Source organism: Bombus vancouverensis, chromosome 11 (genome assembly GCF_051014615.1).
Source record: "Bombus vancouverensis nearcticus chromosome 11, iyBomVanc1_principal, whole genome shotgun sequence".
Lineage (NCBI taxonomy): Eukaryota > Metazoa > Arthropoda > Insecta > Hymenoptera > Apidae > Bombus > Bombus vancouverensis.
The window spans coordinates 8,059,859-8,079,804 of NC_134921.1; the positions used below are offsets into that span (position 1 = coordinate 8,059,859).

At 39.4% G+C, this 19,946-nt stretch overlaps 1 protein-coding gene across 2 annotated transcripts in view; it reads left to right on the forward strand.

Moving 5' to 3' along the window:
• Positions 1-4,307: 4,307 nt before the first annotated feature.
• Positions 4,308-19,946, forward strand: part of LOC117153173 (zwei Ig domain protein zig-8) — a 116,433-nt gene continuing 100,794 nt past the window's right edge. For both annotated transcript variants that reach the window (XM_033326938.2, XM_033326941.2), the window contains exons 1-2: positions 4,308-4,612; positions 10,579-11,529. In XM_033326938.2, the coding sequence (XP_033182829.1) occupies positions 11,397-11,529 (133 nt within the window). In that variant the 5' untranslated portion in view covers positions 4,308-4,612; positions 10,579-11,396. The remainder of the gene's footprint in view (positions 4,613-10,578; positions 11,530-19,946) is intronic.

Below are 19,946 nucleotides of genomic sequence, written 5' to 3' on the forward strand. Positions count from 1 at the left end.
TTTCAATATCTTCAATTTTATATTTCACTATTTTGGTTATCTATACAGTATCTTTTCTCGATTCTTAAACGTTTGAAGTTTAGAATACGAGGTCGATTGCAAAAGCTTATTTTTTTCATTGCAAGCGTCGATAGTTCGCCGGATTTTCTGATGAACTGGCCAAGCATTCGATATGATCTAAGAAAGGAAAAGTTTCCTCCTTCGATGCTGCGTACCAAACGGTGCCACCGGCAATCTTTGTCGCTCGTTAATGTCGTCGTAACCAACGAAACTTCCTGTTAGGGTAGTCTACTGAAATCAATCGTTGTTTTTCCGCGCTGAAACTTGCGCTTAACTCGCCGACCAGATCTGGCCAACCGTCGTTTCCGATATTATTCTATAGTTGGAGAAAGACAGAGGAAAACTCCTTTCTTAAGAGAATTTCAATACTCGGTATTAGTCGTTAGTTTCATTTGGCTGGCGGAAAATCATTTGGTAAAATTATATTCTTAATGCATTAAGAGTATATAATATTAAAATACATAAGGGTTGATGCAGACGAATCAATGGAACATTACTGTATCATTGAAGCTCTATATCGTTGCGCGCAGCTCTATGTTTCGTAGCTCTCTATTTCTGTTGACCCAATGGACATAAGAGTGCAATTTCGCTATTGGAAATATAAAGTTGTCGAATCACACAGCGTCATTGCTGTATAACTTCTACGTCGTTTATATCCAGCATGATCCTATATTGCCATGCAATGAATAATTAATCGTGTGTTGTTCCGCAGTTTTGTCACGCTAATGTTCACGCCACGTACGCAGAAGATACGAGATAAAAAAATCCATTTAGTTGTAATAATTGCATTATCGTAAATGCCATAACAATTATATTGTAACCGTATAATGTACAGTATAAAGAACGATAAAAACTATGCATAACACATATATTATAAAGATACAGCTTACCTTATTTTCCGTATGTTTTACTTAATAAACGCGTGATTTCACCAATGATGAAATATTCATCAACTGACTCTCATCATTGGAAAATAATCCGACATCGAAATCGTACCGAATGGACAGATGGATGGGCAGGCACTGAGGTACGAATTCGCTTGGGAAACGCGTGTCGGTTAATGGTGTCACGCAAAAGAATCGAACGAATGAAAATTGCGCGGTGAATGCGCTGGTTACGATTTAACGATGCCACTTTCAGACTCGAATTCCTGGCAAGCTTGCTCGTTACGTTCTGCGAAGTCCGTTTCCGGATCGTTCAGGAAAATATTCGAACGAGTACGGGTAAAGGCTGTTTCCTTTTCAAGATTAAATTGCCTTCGTCGATGCTGTACGTACAACAATCGGATATTAGAAAACGATGTTGCTCCGTATAATAGAGAGTAACGCGGTTCACGGTTTTAGAAACGATGGTAACGATTTTCGATAACGTATCTATCACCTTCGTTGATCTATTTTTATTAGGTTGTTCAGGCAATTCGAAACGAAATTAAAGAAACGTTTGAAGTCAGTGTGTTTTTATACAAAGGTAGTTTTCGGTCTTCTACCCAAAGAAGTCTCAGGGCAGTTGTTATGAAATTGCGAATGTCTATGCAAATCGATACTTTTATGAACACAATGAAATAAATGACATTTAAGTAGAGTATACTTAAATTTCTCATGAACGTATAAACATCTACAGTCTAGTTATTATATCTGCTGTAAAACTGAAAAAAGTTAAGTAATTCTTAAGAGATACGAAGAAATATCGTTTAACTTAATACTTTATATAGAAGGCACTTAACGTGTAAGAGTATTCAAATTTATACTATAAAGCGCGTATAATTTAAAGTTTTTCTAAAGGGACTGCATTAAGATAAAACCTTGTCCTTATATAACTTCATGAATTACAATCCTATTTCTTTATAACGAATCACCTCATGCTTGTACATGTTACTCGGCCGTATTCTGCATATACGTTTTTATCACGTGTCTGACACAAACTTTGAATTATTTTCTGTATTATCATTATATCACCCAGTACCAGATAGCTGGGTTAAAACCAAGAAATCGTGAAAAAAGCAGAGCGTTGAATCGTTTCTATCGCTGTTATCTTTCTTCGACGATCCAAAGCGATAAATACACGTTATCGATATTATTTTGCAATCGCACTGTCTCTACGATACCGTCCATCGATCTCACTCTCCTATTTCTCTCTTCTACCTCCTTTCTCACCCTCATTGTCATCGGCGGGCAAAGAATTTGTATCCCACGGGTCGTGGAGGGATGGCACCATTTCTATTCATCTCGAAAAATAAAGGCGTGCCCGATCGCGAGCCCCGATAACCATGAATATTTTATCTGCATAATATCTCGCCACGCTCCACCCCGCACGTTCACACGTATGCCGGCACACGTGTCCCGTCTTCGTCCTCCGCCTGCACGTTCTTTCTTCGACCATCCAGGCATCCAGGCAACGTGGAACTTGCCTGGTATCGTGTCCGGACCGTGGTGCCCAACGTGGATCAGTCTGTCTGCGGTTCTGATCGTACGTGTGGAATGCAAACGGATGTGAAATGTGAATAGAACACAGGGATTCAAGGTGGTGTACACGCCAGCGAGCAAAGCTCTCGCTCAGAACAGGGCAGAGGATCTCGTCGCGTGTAATTTTCAAGCGAACAACGCTTGGAAAGAACGTAGAAAAGAATGGAAGATGACGTTCCGATCACCGCGAAATCGATCGCGCTTTCTGCCACGCGTTCCTGATTTTCGCACGGGGTTCGAATTCTGTTGTCCGATGGGATTCGTTTGCTTTTCTTTCTAAAGAATGTGGGAATATATACAGGGTATTGTGGTTAATTGTGCTTGATTCTTCTTAGAAACTAATTGTTAGAATGTGTTTAATAATTCATTTTGGGGTATTTATGGGGAATTTAAATATAGAACTTTGTAGAACATGTATATCATGCAAAGTATATGAATCACTTTACATAATTGACCAAGTTCATAAAAATCATTTTTTAGATAAAAGAAACCTCAAATTCGCATTAGTCTGTAATTAGTAGCTGCCATAAATAACTGTATAGAATATACATTAACCGATAAAATTTATGTATCTTCCCTGAATTAGGTTTCATTCCGTTGATCTATAAACTAAGCTGACGAGCCCCAAAATAAATTCCTGACCATCTATCTTTATTTCGACGTCGTGTGGTTGATTCTGGTGTTTTAATAGAAATCCATAAATATTGTAATAGGTTGCATTTAGGTTTTCACTCAAAGTAAGATGTTTAAAGTCGAGGTTCGATGTCACCTACTTGTAAAACACTTTCTGGACCACTTTCAACTTCCTAAGAGTATTCTCGCTAACATCTTCTTCCGTACTCGCGCACAAGAGGCAGGTAATTCGTTAGGAATCCCAAATTGAAAGCACGCGGCTTGTTTTATGTCGTACCGGAGGAACAAACATTGCTCCGGCTCACGACTGTATTTCGGGAGGTTTTGTGCAGTCCGCGCGCGACTGGCAGCTGCGTGGGCGTTCTATAAATGGGTTCTATGTCAATCCGGAGCTTAATTTAATGTTTGCACCATGAACACCAACATTTCCATACTTTTAATCTATTCAGTTTCCCTGTCAGTATTTCCATACAATTTTTTCTTTCCAATTCAACTCTTAATTGGTATCACTGGGTCCATTGCGAACTATAACAATTTAGGGTTAGATCACTTAATTTTTGAATCTTTCATTTAACATAATTTCATTGCCAATCTCTCACACGGAGAATATAAAATACAAATTGAAATTATACTCTAAATTTCAATAATTCAACATAAATTATTATAATTATCTATAACTCAATGATACTTTTTATGGGTTAATCTCCTGTATTCAAAGTCGAAAGGTTTCGTCAACTTCCTCCATTGAAGAGATCGTTTCCCTGGGGCAGCACTAAAAGAGCGAGCAAAAAACCGCGTCGAAAGGAGCGGATTGCTTTCACGAACGACACCGACACGCTTAATGCCCAATAAACGAGTCCAGATGATCAGCATACGGCTTCCTCCACACCGTAGTACCCACAGAGACACTCCCACACCATAGATCTCGGGGTCTCGAGTGGTTGATCCACGATCCAGCTAGTGTGGCTGACGCACGCACACCGCGCGTACGAGCGCCGCTTTGTCACGCGTGCGGTTTCTCCGCTCTGTCTGCGTGTGCTCGTGCTCGTCTCTCGTCTCTCACCTAAGTTTATTGTTAGAGGGGCCGGCTAGCTACGGACGCGGGGCATCAGAATTTAGTGCTTCTTACACGCCCATGCCGGTACCACGCGCCTCATACACGCTCCCTTCGATTGTTTTTCAATCGATACCATCGCGAAATCCAACGTTTCACCTGAAGAACTAGCGTACCTTCTCGGATGTACAACGTGATTTTTCGATTTACGATTCGTTCCACGGCGGTGATCGTTCGGTACGGTGATTGAAGAACGCGAAGAATTTTCGTTGCCAGTGTTTCTGTGTTCCTTTTATAATAGACAACGGTGCGAGTGATTCGAGGAATGCTATACAGCGACAGAAAAGTTTCCTCGTAATGTCGAAAATTCTCCTGGAATTTACGAGCATAAACAGACGCCGAGGTAAAGTCACGTGGAAGCTTTATCGGTTTTCCTTTTTCCCGTTCGCGGAAACAATACGCGATAGAACGATATCGTCGATTCACCGATTACGATGCCAGCGGCAGGACGTTTTTATTTCATTTCTCTGTTCACTTTGACCGCAAAAGAAAAAAAAGAAAAAAGAAAGAAAGAAAGAAAGAAAGAAAGAATCGCGGTAGCCGTCAGATATCGCGGGAAGAGAGGCCGGTGGTTTCGTTTCTGTCGGATGACGAGACTGCTTTCCATGGGACGATGGACGAGGCACGGGAGGGCGAATGAAAAACGCGAAATTAGGATTCCGAGGACACCGAGAGTGGCTCGAACACGAAAAACCAATTGCACGAGTACTCAAGTGCTGACCGGGGACACGGTACAGAGGGGTGACGACCCGGTGTGCTGACGGGCGAGATAGGGGATGTGAGTTAGGGGAAAAATTGGCGGTATGGATAGGTGTAGCTGAAGCAACGCGGTGCAACGGTGGTTCTTTGTGCAAACACGCCGGCGTCGAAATGCATTCGCTGGAAAAACAGTCAGGTCGAAATAAAAAATTGCCATTCGCGAATAAAAGTGAAATTTACACGGTTGGACGGACAGCGAGGCCACCCCTTGCGCGCCCCTTCCATTTTTCCGTCTGGGAAATAGAATGACGCCAAGTGCAGCAACTTTCAATGGTATTTCGTTTCCGTTCGCACAATTTTACCGCGCTTTCCATGTGCTTCGACCGACCGGCATTCTATAGAAAAGGAAAATAAAAGAAAGAGGAAAATAAATTGAACTATTCTTTTATTTTTATCATTTGACGTCGCGCCAACCGCTCGTTTGAATTTTATTAAAAGTGTGCAACATAAGAGGCAGAAATCACACTTTGTTATAATCTTATTATTTTTTATTTATTATTGATTCATTGACCATTAAATTGTACTTACATTGAACTTTTCTTTGTAATATACATTTCCTGCAGTGTAAGATAATGTTCTTTTTTTCTTCACAATATACAGATTCCTCAGTACCGTACACGTTTTAGCGTGTTTTCTCCAGATTCTAACTTGATCGTGTCTTGATAGCGAGCGTACATCTTTTTTCCTAAGCTCATTCTTAAATGACAATCAAATTGTGGAACATTTTTATTCGAATTTGCGACCTACTGTCTTTTTTCGCTTCTTCTTCGCGTCTGTATTTCCTCGGATATCTCGTAGCATACACGGCAGGTGGTAAAATTATATCGAATACCAAAACTAAACAGTTAAAAACTATGTTTCAATAACATTTATTAGAACATACCATTCATCTCGGGTCATCTCAGGAGAACGATTGGATGAGCAGACTTGAAGGATTATTCTGTATTTTTCGTGTTCTCTTAAGGGTTCTCTGATTCCAGGAAGCACAGTTTCCCTCCCGTATAAATTATGCGAACCACAAATCGAGGGAAACTCTTTTTCATTCTAGCTCGCTCGGTTTCGCTCGTTTCACAACGTTTTGATGCTACCCTTGCCTTCTTTCCGCTCGCTAATACATCCTGGTCGCGTCACCATCCAAGCTCTTCGTTCTCACTCTCTTTCATCTCCAAAGCCCTAATTAACTTTGGTAATTATGTGTACGCCCGGACAGAAAGAAGGGCTTTGCACTCGCTCCGTTACTCGAAAGACGCGACACACGGAAGGAGTAAAGAGGAGGCTCTGGAAGAAGCGAGAGGGCTAATGCAAAACGATGCACGCGCGAACCGCCAGTGGAACGGAGCTCCTACCGTCAACCAGAACTCACTATAAATAGCGGTCGAAAGGAGATTTCGTGAGATTTGACAGCTCCTGACGAACAGTCGTTCGAATGGATATGCCGTTCCGCGAAAACGACGGTTCACTCGACCCTCGACGCTTTTTTTTCCGTTGAACCACGTTTATTCTGATTTCAGAAGGGCCCTTGCTTGGTGTCTGTTTGCCAGTCGATCGTATATCTGCACGCTGAAATTTGAATCGTTTTTTCGTTTTTTTTTTTTTAATGGTACCAGTTTTTAAAGTCTTTTTAGTTTGTTAGTGAAGTTGTTTTAGCTGATAAAGTTTCATATAAGTTTAGTTGGTTGGAAATTATTTGAATTTAAATTATCTGGCGAACGGATTTTTAAAATTCTTTTGATTTTTAAGATGAGCAGATTGTTGTTTCTTTCACTTTTCATTCTATTATTTATTTCGTTTGTCAAGTTGAGGAATAACATCGCAGAAAATTCAATGGAATATATTAAATCAGACGAAATAACAAGTTCACATTGATAAAATGGTTTCGAGTTGAATGTATACGAATTGATGAATTCAAACAAAACTCAACAGACACTCTGCAAGTTGACTATCGTGTTCCTTAACTTTTGTCAATTTTTGCCGAATTTATGCCAAGACATTAGTTTCCAATTCGAATTTTTTCTCTCTTTCCCAGGGGTGAGAAACTAGCCAGCGCAGCGTACAAGCCTTTGCATTTTAATTTGGTCATTCTTGAAAATTTCGTTACTCCCAGCGTGGTCGTAGTTCGCGCGTTCATACGTCTACGCGAGAATACGCGCAGACGACATCCAGGATGCAAGTTCCGCACACTACCGCGCGATTTACGTGTTTCCGAGCTTTATGTTCCACAGTGCACACCTGTGCGACGCGTAATTTCCATCCTCCTTTTTGTCTTCGGATATCTTCAACTACCGGTTCGTCGGTTTTAAACGCGATCTTCCAGAGACGTAGATCTATGCGAATTTTTCTTCCTGAATTGCATTAACCATGCCGAGAAATTCGCCTGCTATCTCTTAAAACTTTCGTTCTAACATAGTTGGTGCTGTATTAGGTTTATAAAAAATTGTACAGTGATGTACAATAAGACGTCATTGTTGGAAAACACAGTTCGATGTACAGCGGCAACAAAGAGTATTTCCACAAAAATAAAGTACGTTTATTACAGCATTTACATACTAATTTCACTCAGCGTTAATTAATTTGCAAATACAAAAATTTCACACTATGAAAATAAAATGTAGAAACTGATAAAAAGATACTTCATTGAAAAATATTTGCAAACATTTGTGATATAATATACATTTGTAATATAACGTATGTGCAAACATATTTTGTAGCCACTGTACATATCCAACTATATTTCTATTCTCAGAAAACAAATACTGGAGAGCGAAGGGTTGCTGAAGTTCTACGTCCAAGGTCTTATTTTACTGTGTCTTCTTATAATTTTTTAAAGGAATTAAATAATACAGAAAATGTCCCTTATACATATATAGATACAGTCCCTTATTGGGGTGTCCAATTTGTGGCACCTCTTGGCACGGCGCGACGCGACTTAACAAGGCTATTAATTAATAATACCTTGCAGGGATAATTTACGACTGAATGTCTCGCATCAGCATCGTCATTGTTCTTAGTAGCGACCCTCCCCGTCGGTTTCATGACGCGCTTCAAAAATTGATCCACCGATGTCCCCAGACGGTGTCGAGATCCAACTAGCTATAAGTAATTTTCCTGACGACGTTCTAAAATAAATATAAGACACACGATAAGCCACAGGGAGGCATCACATTCTTTGATGCAGTAAATCAAATTTTATCGCAGAGTACGTCGTACTTTTTCGCCGGAACATTTTAAATCAATGATGATTTATCGGATACCAGAACATGGCTACATGTACTTGATGAACGACAAATGACTGTATTTATAGCAACTTGATGGAAAAATTGCGCCATCGTGGCGTGTTACAGAGCTTTCCACTTCCCACCCAATTTTCAGGGCAATTTTTACTATTCGACGTATTCTACTTAAAATCACGAGTTTCCGCCTCGTGAAACGTCGTTTAATTCTTTTTACGATTGAACGTTCGCGTGATAAACAACGCGATAAATTATATTTACCAGTAACGATTAAAGTGCCCTTTTCGTTCCACTCTCCCTTCCATAAACGGATCAATGATCAGAAAAATAATTTTCATTGTCTTTTTCATCCATTAAAAACCGAGTAAATATAATGAAACAACCAGTATACGTAAATATTCAGTAAACGTATCATTGCTGAAAAATGTAAATAAACTTATTATTTTGATTAAATTAAAAAAATGTACTGAAAAAAAGTATTTTATATAAATCAAAGACTCAAGGAGAAATTCACGATTAAAAAAGAAAATAATATATCTCTCCTACCTGAAGCACTTAAATTTCATTAAACTTCGTACAATTATAGAAAGATGAAGAAATAATGGCAATGTATCCCCGTAATCTCGAAGGTAAAAAAAGAAAAATCAGTTTCAATACTGCAAACCGAACAAAAATTAGAAACAGAAGAAGTTATAATCCATTCCTTAATAAATGAATGATTTTCTGTCGAAAGAAGGAAAAAGAAATCACATCAAACGGATAACAGAACCAAAAAAGCAAAGGAAAACGTTCGATCATTAAGATTTATCACACGGTCTCTCTTTTTCTGCTTTCATCCCCTAGTAGTCACGCACAAAATCGTAGCGTGTCTTGCCGTACCCTCGTGCAATCGTGCTGCACGTGCAATTTAATGTTCCTCGCCCCGAAGAAACGTTCTATTCTCCGGCGAATAACTCTACCTCGTCCTCACGACGTGACAAGTCGTCGTCGCCCCATGATCGTGTTCGTGCCACCAACACGAGGGGGAAAGGACCGACTGCCGTCCGCCGACAGTCTGAAGAATTAATTAAGACGATGTAATTACCTACTTGGATTCGCTTTAGCTCGAATCCGGACGAGTTGATCCGCCGGTAAACTGTGTTTTCACGGCGTACCCTGCCACTTAACGTGACGGCAATAAATGCATAAGGATCCCGACGATCGGATTAATTTATGGATATCGAGGAAATGGGTTACGCCGTTTCCCAAGGCGATAATGGTACTCCAAGCAGGTTTATCTTGATGTCTCAAAGGCCAGGTCGACTTGGTTCCGTTCTGTTGACGAGACGAAACCCTCCTTCGGTTATTCTCGTTGCCTGATCACTTTTAAAGGGGTTGTAAGTTCACATATACACGTAGGTTGTAGTTGCTTTTGTCCGTGACAAATTGGGGATGAAACTTTGTATCGTTGGCTCGTTGAATTGTAGGCGAGAGTCTCAAGATTAGATTCTTCTATTTGTTTTTTTTTTTTTGAGAAAATTTACATTATAATCGAATGTTTTTGTCGAAGAAGAGAGAACACGGAACGATTTCTACATATGTTTAGAATATTGGTTTTTCATTGGTGGATTATGTTTTAGGGGCGTGAGTAATGGTCGCACGTGGAAAGTAGTCATTTGCGTTTCTGATAAATCAGAGATAGAAATCTAGTCGTTAGTTTGTTGAGTTGTTGAGAGAAAGAGATTTATTGGATTCTTGAATTTTCCTATCGTTTGAAGTTGCTTCACAGTTAAGTGCTTTTATTGGAAACTGAAGATACAGACAAAGTGTTTTAGCTCTTTTACATTCAGAATGTGCGTGTAACAGTTACTTTTGTTTGTGACAAGTTGGGGACGTAAAATTGTACTCGTTATATCGTTCGATAGCAGTGAGTAAAATTTTAGACCGAATTATTTTATCTTTTATTTGAGGACTATTTTATAGTCGTATATTTTTATTCGATACAATAAGGACGAAGTGTTTCAATTTTTCTATACTTAGAAAATTAATATGAATGATTCGTGTCAGCAAATCTCCGTGGCACTATTACATCAAACTCTGTCCCCGGATTATTCTTGCGGTATTATCATTCAATTTTCGCTACAGACGTTTAGATTCAATTAACCTTACGCTATTCGCCGCGTATTAAACTCAAACAGCTCGTATTTTATATTCAAACATCCTGCTGCTGTGTGTCGTTTTTACAACCACCAAGAATCTAAGAATAAAAGATTCTCTCGCCCAGTATTTCAACGAAAAACGTGGTGTCCCATTAATTTCGCCGATGATTTTCATTTTCCAGAAGCTGCAATCTAATCGAAAGTCTCGTACCGAGCCTCTATCTCGTCGAGATACCGTGGTAACAGGCAGCACTACGCCAGGCACGTTATTAAGAGATAAAAATGCAGTTAAAAACTATCACTTTGGTAGAAGCCACGCGTCGTTCTTGTAAAGGAGTCTCGAAGGAAGCTTCTGGATTCTCGGGCAAGCTATATTCAGGAACTTTTAGTCTCGGAGCACATCCTTAGGTAAATGAGCTCTTATCTCGAGTTTTGCACGGAGCCATCGCAAAAACGTCACGTGCCAAGCGTACACTCATACTTTCTCATATTCTCTCGCACATGCAGATACACAGATCCATCGGATCTGCTTCGAGATTTTATCTGTTATTCTCGTTCATCTTCTTCACAGCGACAAGCGAACAAACTTTTTTTTGGCTTTCATAAATAAAGAAAAAGGTAAATAGCGTCTCTTCGTGCGACAAAGCTCGGCCGTGTACAATCTATATATAGTGTACTACATATAGTGTTCGTGCAAAGTGTTCGTTCGAGCATCAAGTGTCCACGATGTGAGGGTGCACCAAGAAAACGAGTCACTTCGCGCGTGTACGTGTGTTCGAGGCAGTACACGGTGGAATGTTAGTGGCGGAAAGTTGGTCCGTTTTCAGTTGGTTGCGAAATCCCTCGTCACGCGACAACAGGGAAGGAAGACGAGAAGGAAGAAAGGAAGGAAGGAAGTCGACGCTGGTGGAGGAGGCATTATTAAATCGGCCGGCCCGTAATCCGGTCGTGTTGCTCGCGTTTACGTGGCCGAGGCGAAAACTATGCGGCACGAGGCACGATGAAGGGGCCAAGAATCGGTGGCCTACCGAGCGGGAAAAAGCTGGACTTCTGCCAGGAGCCGCGTCACACTTGGACAGTGTTGCTGGTGTATTTGGGCATCTGCGCCTTGCTGCCTGTCACGATTCTCTCCGGTTGGTATTCGATCGTCACCTTACTCTCTTTTTCGCTTCGTTACCCGACCCTTTTCCTATCTTTCTCTTTATCATATTCTCACCGAGAAGCTGTTTCTTTTCAATGAAAGACAAAAAAGAAAATTAAAAAAATAAAAAGAAGGCAACAGCGAGAGAGAGCGAGAGAGAGAGAGAGAGAGAGAGAGAGAGAAACTGTACACCGTTTCGGAATTCGCGTTCGCGGTCGATATCTTGTCGATACATTGGTGGCTGGTTGAAATTTCACTCGCTACTCCGACAGTTACGAGCTAAAGAGAGCTTCGTATTTGATAAAAAAAACCTCTTAAAATCGTTTGAAATAATTGGCCGGCTAACGTGATCGTGATCCCGATTCTGAATCATACGCGTTTCAGCTTCATGATTTTTGATATTTCTCTGAGTGAATTATTATGTTATACGAAATTTGATACACGTTTTTATCAGCCTCATTGGTTTTATTAGTATCAACGTTTTCATACCTCTATGTCATTGAAGTTTAAAATGAATATTATTTGATATCTTTCCATTTCACTCCACTATTTTACTCCATTGAACTCTGTCTATCCTTTTTTCTTTCATATTCACCTTTTTTTTCAAATGGACGTATAAATTAATAGTAATGTAACAGAAAGAGGAATGTATTCGAAGAATGGTAGCAACGTCGCGTTTTCTGCTCGAAGAGAAGGAAGAAAAACGAAAAGAAGAATGGAGCGGCGAGATGCGAATTGTCGACACGGAAATAGTGGAAAGTTCCCAGCGTTCGTTCCACGATATGAACTCTGACAATCCCACCTGAGAAATGAACCGCATAAATCACGATACGTTTATCAAGCGTTCGCGTCGTCTCAATTTTGCCAAACTTTCCCCGCAAATCTCCTCTGCGCCGTCTAGGCGTCGCCATCTCCATCTTTTTAAGAATTCTTTTAAGTCTGAGCATCTTTTCAGTGACGAGTCAATTTTAGAACGACAAAAATGTTTTTTTTCTTTTTTACCATCGCGATGACAGTATCTGTTTAACATACGTAACAATAACAAAGGGAAGAAAATATTCGGCCAATAATTGTGTTTTGAGAATAATCGAGCTGTTCTCGTGTTAAATATATCTTTCACGTATGAAAATATTTCTACGATACGAATTTAAATCACGGACGAACGTCTATTAATTCTGAAATCTTCAGATTAGTCGAGTTACCAGAACTTAAACGAATTGAACTTATTTCCAAGCGAATGCACGAGCTCTCTAACAGTTTCTAAACATACTATTATTTATTAATCGTGCCAATTAAAGAATAAGAGTGAAGAAGATGATAGGTCAAACCTTTTAGTATCAAAATTATATTTTCATTTAATTTTGGAGCTAACGTGTATTTCTATACGCTTCAAAACTTGAAAAATATTGTTCGTAATAATAGTAAAATATGCAAGATATTAAAATATTTCTTGTTTTAATAATTATACCATGGCATCTATAAGAATTTATCAACTTACCAAATATTTTTAAAAGACTGATATTTTTTAACTTAAGAGACTATTTTTATCCTGAAATGTGGTGTCACATTAAAATCCTCCTGTTTAATCGTGGAGTAACATTAAAGTCAGAAGATCGACGTAAATCACGTTATCTTGTTTTTCTTCTGTGATGAAATTGCAAGGCTGTTAAGCGAAGAAGATAGTCACCAAATTGCAAGTGACCTCATGCTCCGTAAATTTAGATCGACGATATTCAAATGACAGGATGGAACGTCGTTTCCATATTTTTCTGTCGGGATCGATTTTGTCACCAGGCGACGGCAATCCGCGTCGCAATCATCGAAATTTCATTCTCCGTCAATTAACTACGTTTCACGTTCCAATCTAACGCCCGATAATTAATGTAGAGAATTTTAATCGACGTTGTGCCCGATCCGTTCAATTCGATTGAACGCGAACGCGTTAACGAGCTCTACACACGACCGTCCGAAAACTGGTCGCCCCTTCGACCAATGGGAACCGTTTGCCGATCAATCGAAAATTTTCTCCTTGCTCCGCTGATCCGTTTTCTAACTGTAGAACAATGCAGCAGGCCTTTCTTCTAAAAATAGATACCAATCCAGTTACCAGAATTATTCCACGCGCGATACTGAAATTAATTGGAATTAAATTTCAATAGCGAAATGTTTGATAGCTCACGTTTAGAAGAGTTCAGTTTGATAATTGAAAAAGTTTATTTTAGAGATGAACATACTAGCAGAATTTGACAGTTTTCACTCGACTATTTTTTTTAAATGGAAAAACAATATGATGAATTGTAGTTTCACGTTTGAAAATTAAGTCTGAAAATTCAAATTGCTCTATTTCCAGACTGTAGAACGACTGATTTTAGTTTTCCACTTGAAAATGAAAAAATATACATTTATAAATTCACACGAAAATTCCAAAGTTTGGGAATTTAAATTGAACCATTACCAAACTGTAAAACAATACGATGGATAGTTCCTTTAAAAATAGCTTTAGCCTTGAATGTATCTGTATGCTCAATAAATTTTGTCGAAGTGTTTAAATCGACCGCGATTATTGAGACCCAACGTTTTGCCAAGCAAAGGGAAAACGAATGAAACGAATGCGAGAATTTAAACGCGTTGCCCCTGGCGCAAATGGCAAGTCGTATTAACAATTACCTCGTAATTGTCTACACAAACCGCGGACCGAGGATTTGTAAGGCAAAATTAAATTTCTGCTGCTATATTCTATTACGTGGACGTCATTCTGTTACCCCACCTTTGACTGTCGCGTGATTCTTCGTCATTGCGCCTCTCCCGCTGCATTGTTACAATTTTGATAATTTCGTCATGCGGTCCACTGTGAAATTGAATGTTTGCTTAAAAACTCCATTGTCTCGAACTGCCTCGCCTTCGCTTGCACGGAATTCTTTCGCCTGCTATTATTCTTTCTGCAACAAATTATTATCAATGAGAAATATTTTTCTTGGCCCTGGTAACTCTGATAAGAAAACTAGTATATTTTTCCTGTTTCTTAAATGTTTCGATATATAATAAATCTTCTTATAGATAGCAAATTAAACACTGAGAATTGATTTTGGAGAACAATGTACAGTGAAATCGTAGTTTGTGAAATTATTTAACGACTTCAGAGTGGAATTAAATTGATGTTTTATTAAAGACTTTGATTTCTCCAAAATAAATCGTTTTTCTTGTTGGATAAGAAAACTTGAGAAAGAATCAGGAACGAATTCAATTCAATTTAATTTAATTTTGAAGAATAATAAAAGATCGCCTTAATGCTCAAAAGTTTGATCATTCCCAATGATTTTTATTTCACCTCGAGTGAAATTTTTGTCCCTTCGTTGGAAAAATGTTTAAGGAACATGAGTGACGTGTATCGTGGATGAATATATTTTCGAAATAGGCTCGCCTGCGTGTCCGTCTACGTTTCCATGTTTTTTTCGAGGAAACACCCTCTTTATGACACGCACGTGTTGCCATAAACGTCCGCCCAGGCTCGCGACCGCAGCGTAGCCAATTCCAAATGTGCCGGGCTGCATAAGTACTTCCGTTAAATCTGTGTCAGAGAAAACACGCCCGACGATTTCTTCTTATCCCCCTTCCTTTCGTTCGTTTCTCGCGTTCTACACGTTCGAGCGATCCAACTAGAACGGTGCTTTGTATCGTCGAGCATAATTAAAAGATAAAATCGAATGAAATCGTTCGCAGAATGAGACCAGTAATCGTACCAGTAGGTTTTAATTAAACCAGAACTTTGGCTGACCGAAAACTGTCTTTTGCTTTCTCCTTCTTTTTCTCTTTAATCCTTGGTCGTTCGATCCAGTTGAACTAGAAACAGATAAGACTTTGAGAAAAAGATAACATTTCTATTTTGGCGAAAGTAAGAGTTTTTTTCTTAAATTAAAGTCTGGTGTAATTCGATGATTCCGAGAGGTTTATTGAGAAACTTAGGTATCTAAAGTAGAAACTAATATGTATTGCTTTATGATTTTATAGGTTCGGCTGTATAATTTTTCATATACTTATGAGTTTGTATAATGAAATGGAATTTCATCCATGAGTGCTACAAGTATCTAATCTTAAATATTTTATATGTTGTCTTATCTTAAATATCTTATTTTATTATATATATAAATTATTATACGTGCATTACGTTCACTTTTGCATAAACTTGCCAGGAATGAAGAAACCTTTACAGTCTACAAGTGACGTAATGTCCAGCTGTTCTTGTTGAGAATTGTGGATCTTAATTGCCGAAATAAAAGTAAAGGAACACTAAGATTACACTTGGAATTCTTATCAAAATAGTTTTAGATTTATTTAATATACGATTTGCAGGATCTTCGTCGATATACATTTGCACGCGTCTCAGCACTCTCTTTGTCTCACCATCTTCCATATCACACCTCCAATGGAACTGTTGCATTCATCTTTTTTTTCGAGACGCTGTGCACACACATACTTCCATACAATTATATTCACATACGTGTGTCACTACTACGCGGCTAATCTAATCTAGCACACAAAATTATACATATCTCAATAGTTCTATATAATTTGTATTTAATAATCCTTAATCTGCGAACCAAAGTTGGAGTTTAAAGTGAACTTCGTCACAAGAATACAAGCTAGCATTAGTGAATAAGGATTACAGTTTGTGTCACGAGTGTGACTCGATGTTATAAGTGAAGCGATTAAGAAAGACGTAGTTTTACAAAATATTTTGCGTTAGTTGACGGTTCTAGCGGATAGTAAGTAGTATTTACCCGCACGAAACGGACACAGCATGAGATATTAGTTGCTTTTTCGAATGAAGTAACACATTCGAGCCGATCTGCGAACCAAACATCTGGCTTCAGTAGCATAAACAGTTGCGTCTGAGCCTGGTTTCGTCGTTTTCAAGCGAGAACACTGAGCTAAAGCAGCGCTCCGGAATGGTTGCGTAAATAATCATACGATTGTGGGTCTTTTGAGGCGAGATTTCTTTAATTATCAAATCAACACGTTTCTGCAAAGACCTAGTTTGTTCTGAATACGGTTTCTAGTTTAAAAATTCGCATCGATTTCGGCAAAGAGCGGCGGGGACAAAGAGGTGAAAAAGGAGGAAGGTTATTTTAATTTGCCTTGAAATAACAGTTCCGTTTAAAAACACGGTTTCACTTAGAATCGCGGACATAAGCGATGGGAAAAAATGTAAATTAATAAATTTAAAAGTTAAATAATTCCTGCGGCAGGTTCGGCGCTGCTCGGCGGAGGAACAGGACACCCCGTGGGGGTTGCTTGAAATTCAGAAAAACCGAGTTGTCTCCCCTAACAGCGACACAACTATTTATACGTAAATAATGTAACAGCGCGCGTCGAAAACGTTAGCCAGCTCTTATCCGTGTCAGTTTAGGGAAATTAGTTCGGTGAAAAGTTCCTTGGCCGTTACATATTTAATTTTTCCGTGGTTGTTTGCGAAAACTTCGCCGTAGTAATAAATTTAATACATAACCCCCGGAGTACCAAACCGCATACGAGAATTTTAACAACCGAGTTTCATCGACTATCCTATGTTTTAGTAATATCCCTTTAGCTTTGCCACTCTTCCTTCCAGCTAAATTTCTTATTTCGTTTCAATATTATACGAAGAGCCAAGAAGGAAATTTTTATTTGCTTGTGTACATAAACGTTTCGCAGAATGTCAGTAATATCATGTTACTGCGAGTAGGAAAGCAATTAACGTTGCTGACTGGTCTGACCTCGAGGTCTCCAACCCTCGAACCTGTCCGCTCTTAATCGTACTCACGCATACTTTGCGTTGTTTGCATTCGCAAAACGCTTTCTCACTTTTCTCTCTTCTTTCTTTTTATTTTTCATTTTTTGTCCTTTCTTCTTTCTTTCTTGACGTGCAGAATGTCAAGCTCGTGGTCGTAGTGCAAATTAATCTGACAAACAAATAATTCGACGTTGCTTAATTATTGTGTTTACCCCTTGTCGCGACACGGGTGTTCGTTCGCCGAATGAACATTTGAAGGATAATTTCGAATCGTCGTACATTTTTTCATTTTTTGTCATATGTTCATTTGCGTGTCTGCAGCCATTATGAGGCTCTTACAGACACGGCTCTCATGGGCGCGGGATCGAGATACGCTCGATCAGCGTGTTCTTCCAGAATCGTCTTTAGAGAAACTACCAATCGCAAGCTACAGAGTGCAAAAGCTGCGAAAGCCACGCTTGGTTTGAGCTGAACCTTAGTATGGTCGCACAGCGCCGCATTTGAATGAGGATTCGGGGCAAAAATCAAAATTCGCTCATCACGTTCGTTGGTTTGCAATGCAACGTTCACAGATCAGATTCGCACGTTCGCATGTTCGCTACGTCCGTAGTTTCGCGGGCCACGTTTACACGTTCACAGGGCACGTTCGCACGCAACGTTCAAACGTTCGCAACAATAATTATTTCTATGTTTACCCGTTGTATGTCGCATTCTGCATACGTTTTGGACTTACACAGTTTAGGTAATTAGACGTAACGAGGTAACCGTTGAAAAATCAATGCTACAATGTGTTGTTTGAGGAGGAACTGGTATCAAATGCGTCGATGTATATAGTGAGTTTCAAGCGAATTTATTTCGCTGAAGAGGATTTTATAACGGATTTGCAAATCTATACGAGTGCACAGAATAATATATTTTAACGTTTAAGCATACAGAATGGCTCATGAAAGTTTTTGAACTACTACCATAGAAAACTTTTAATGTTTATATTATGCGTGTTATATGAAACATTTTAAATGCCATTAGCATTCTAATGAAACACGATTGTTATAATTACGTTCGTGAAACCAATCTGAAAGTGCATATAGAAATTACATTTAGTAAAATATTAGTATACAGCATTAATAGCCATTTAAACATGTAATAAGATTAAAGATGTTCCCACTGGATATCGAAGCTTATTAATATAATGGATAATTGTAGTTTCGATGCACAATTTTCGAATTGGTTTCAAATTTTACTAATATAATCATAATAGTCATTTCTCATTATATTGCTAATGAAATTTCAAAATGTTTCGTATAATATAATGTATTCATAAAATGTATCTACAAATGTAACTGTGTTGGTGTTTAATATCGTCCATAGTTTCTTCGAATAAAAAATTTGATCACTTTTCCTCTGAACCCCTAAATGTAACCTACATTATAAGAATAACACAGAAATATCTAACTTTCCACGCAGGTATCGTAAAAACAAAGCTAACAAGGGCCGTAGAGAAGCAGATGAAACATTCAGAAACCTAAAATTGATTCCATCTCCCACGCAACAGTTGGAGTCCTTATATTTCAAACTCTCAGGCATCCCAAAGCGAATCTGACGCTTGTATACGAAATGTAACATTCTAGATTCAAACTTAAGTGCCGGCTTTACTACATGTGCTCTGAGGCAAACAAAAAAGGAGATCCGTCGCTTGTTCGATCACGTCGTGGTGAAATAAACGCGGCGAATAAACCTCTTCTTTGGGACAACGAGATACTCCAGCCGATAAATCTCAAGGATAGAGCTCTTTCCCCAAAAGATACATTTTCACCCTCGATCCCCGAGGGAAGAGAGAAAAGACAATGACCCAAAAAGGGTGGTGTCAAACGGTGAGAAGAAACCGCAGAGAAGGAGGACAGGTCTTCCGGAAACTCATCTAGCCAGCCAGACAGCTCGAAGAAAGTCCTGGTTATCCAGGAAGAGAAGAGAGAACCGAGCCTGAGAGGAGTGACCCAGGCGCCAGCCAGTTACTTACGCTTAGGACAATTTACCTTAATTAATTAACCGGCGTTGCGACGGCTCGCTAATTTATGCTCATAGAATGATTCACTGCTCTTTCTCGTCTCTTTCCTTATGGCTTCTATCTCTTATGTATGCTTTTCCTTTTCTTTCGCTTCTCTTACGGTCGCGTTTCACGAAACGGAGAGAAACGAAATTTTCGGTGCGCAAGATCTCCGGAGACAGATAGGCGAGCCGCTCTAATTAGAAGTCGTCCGGAACGTTTCGGATTGCACTGGAGAATCCGGGTGACCGGCCGCGCCCCATTTCGCAATCTTCTCCGCGGCGCGAGTGTTTAAACGACTCGGCTCGATTGTCTCGGTATAAAATACATCGGGGAAAGAGGAGGAAGGAGGAAGAGAAAGAAAGAGAGAGTGAGATAGGAGGAGGGTAAGAATGGTCGTTACGGAAAGGGGAGAGTTTACTTGTTGCTCGTTTCGATGCGTGTTAATTTCCGCCGCGTTTTCGCGCGGTATCCAATCATCTAGACGCCGAGTTCCTCTTGTGAAATTGAAGGCGATCGGCGTGGTTTATTGGAATCATGAAACTAACGCATCGAAGGAGAAAGCCATTTTGATTTTCGCTTGGAATCACCTCGA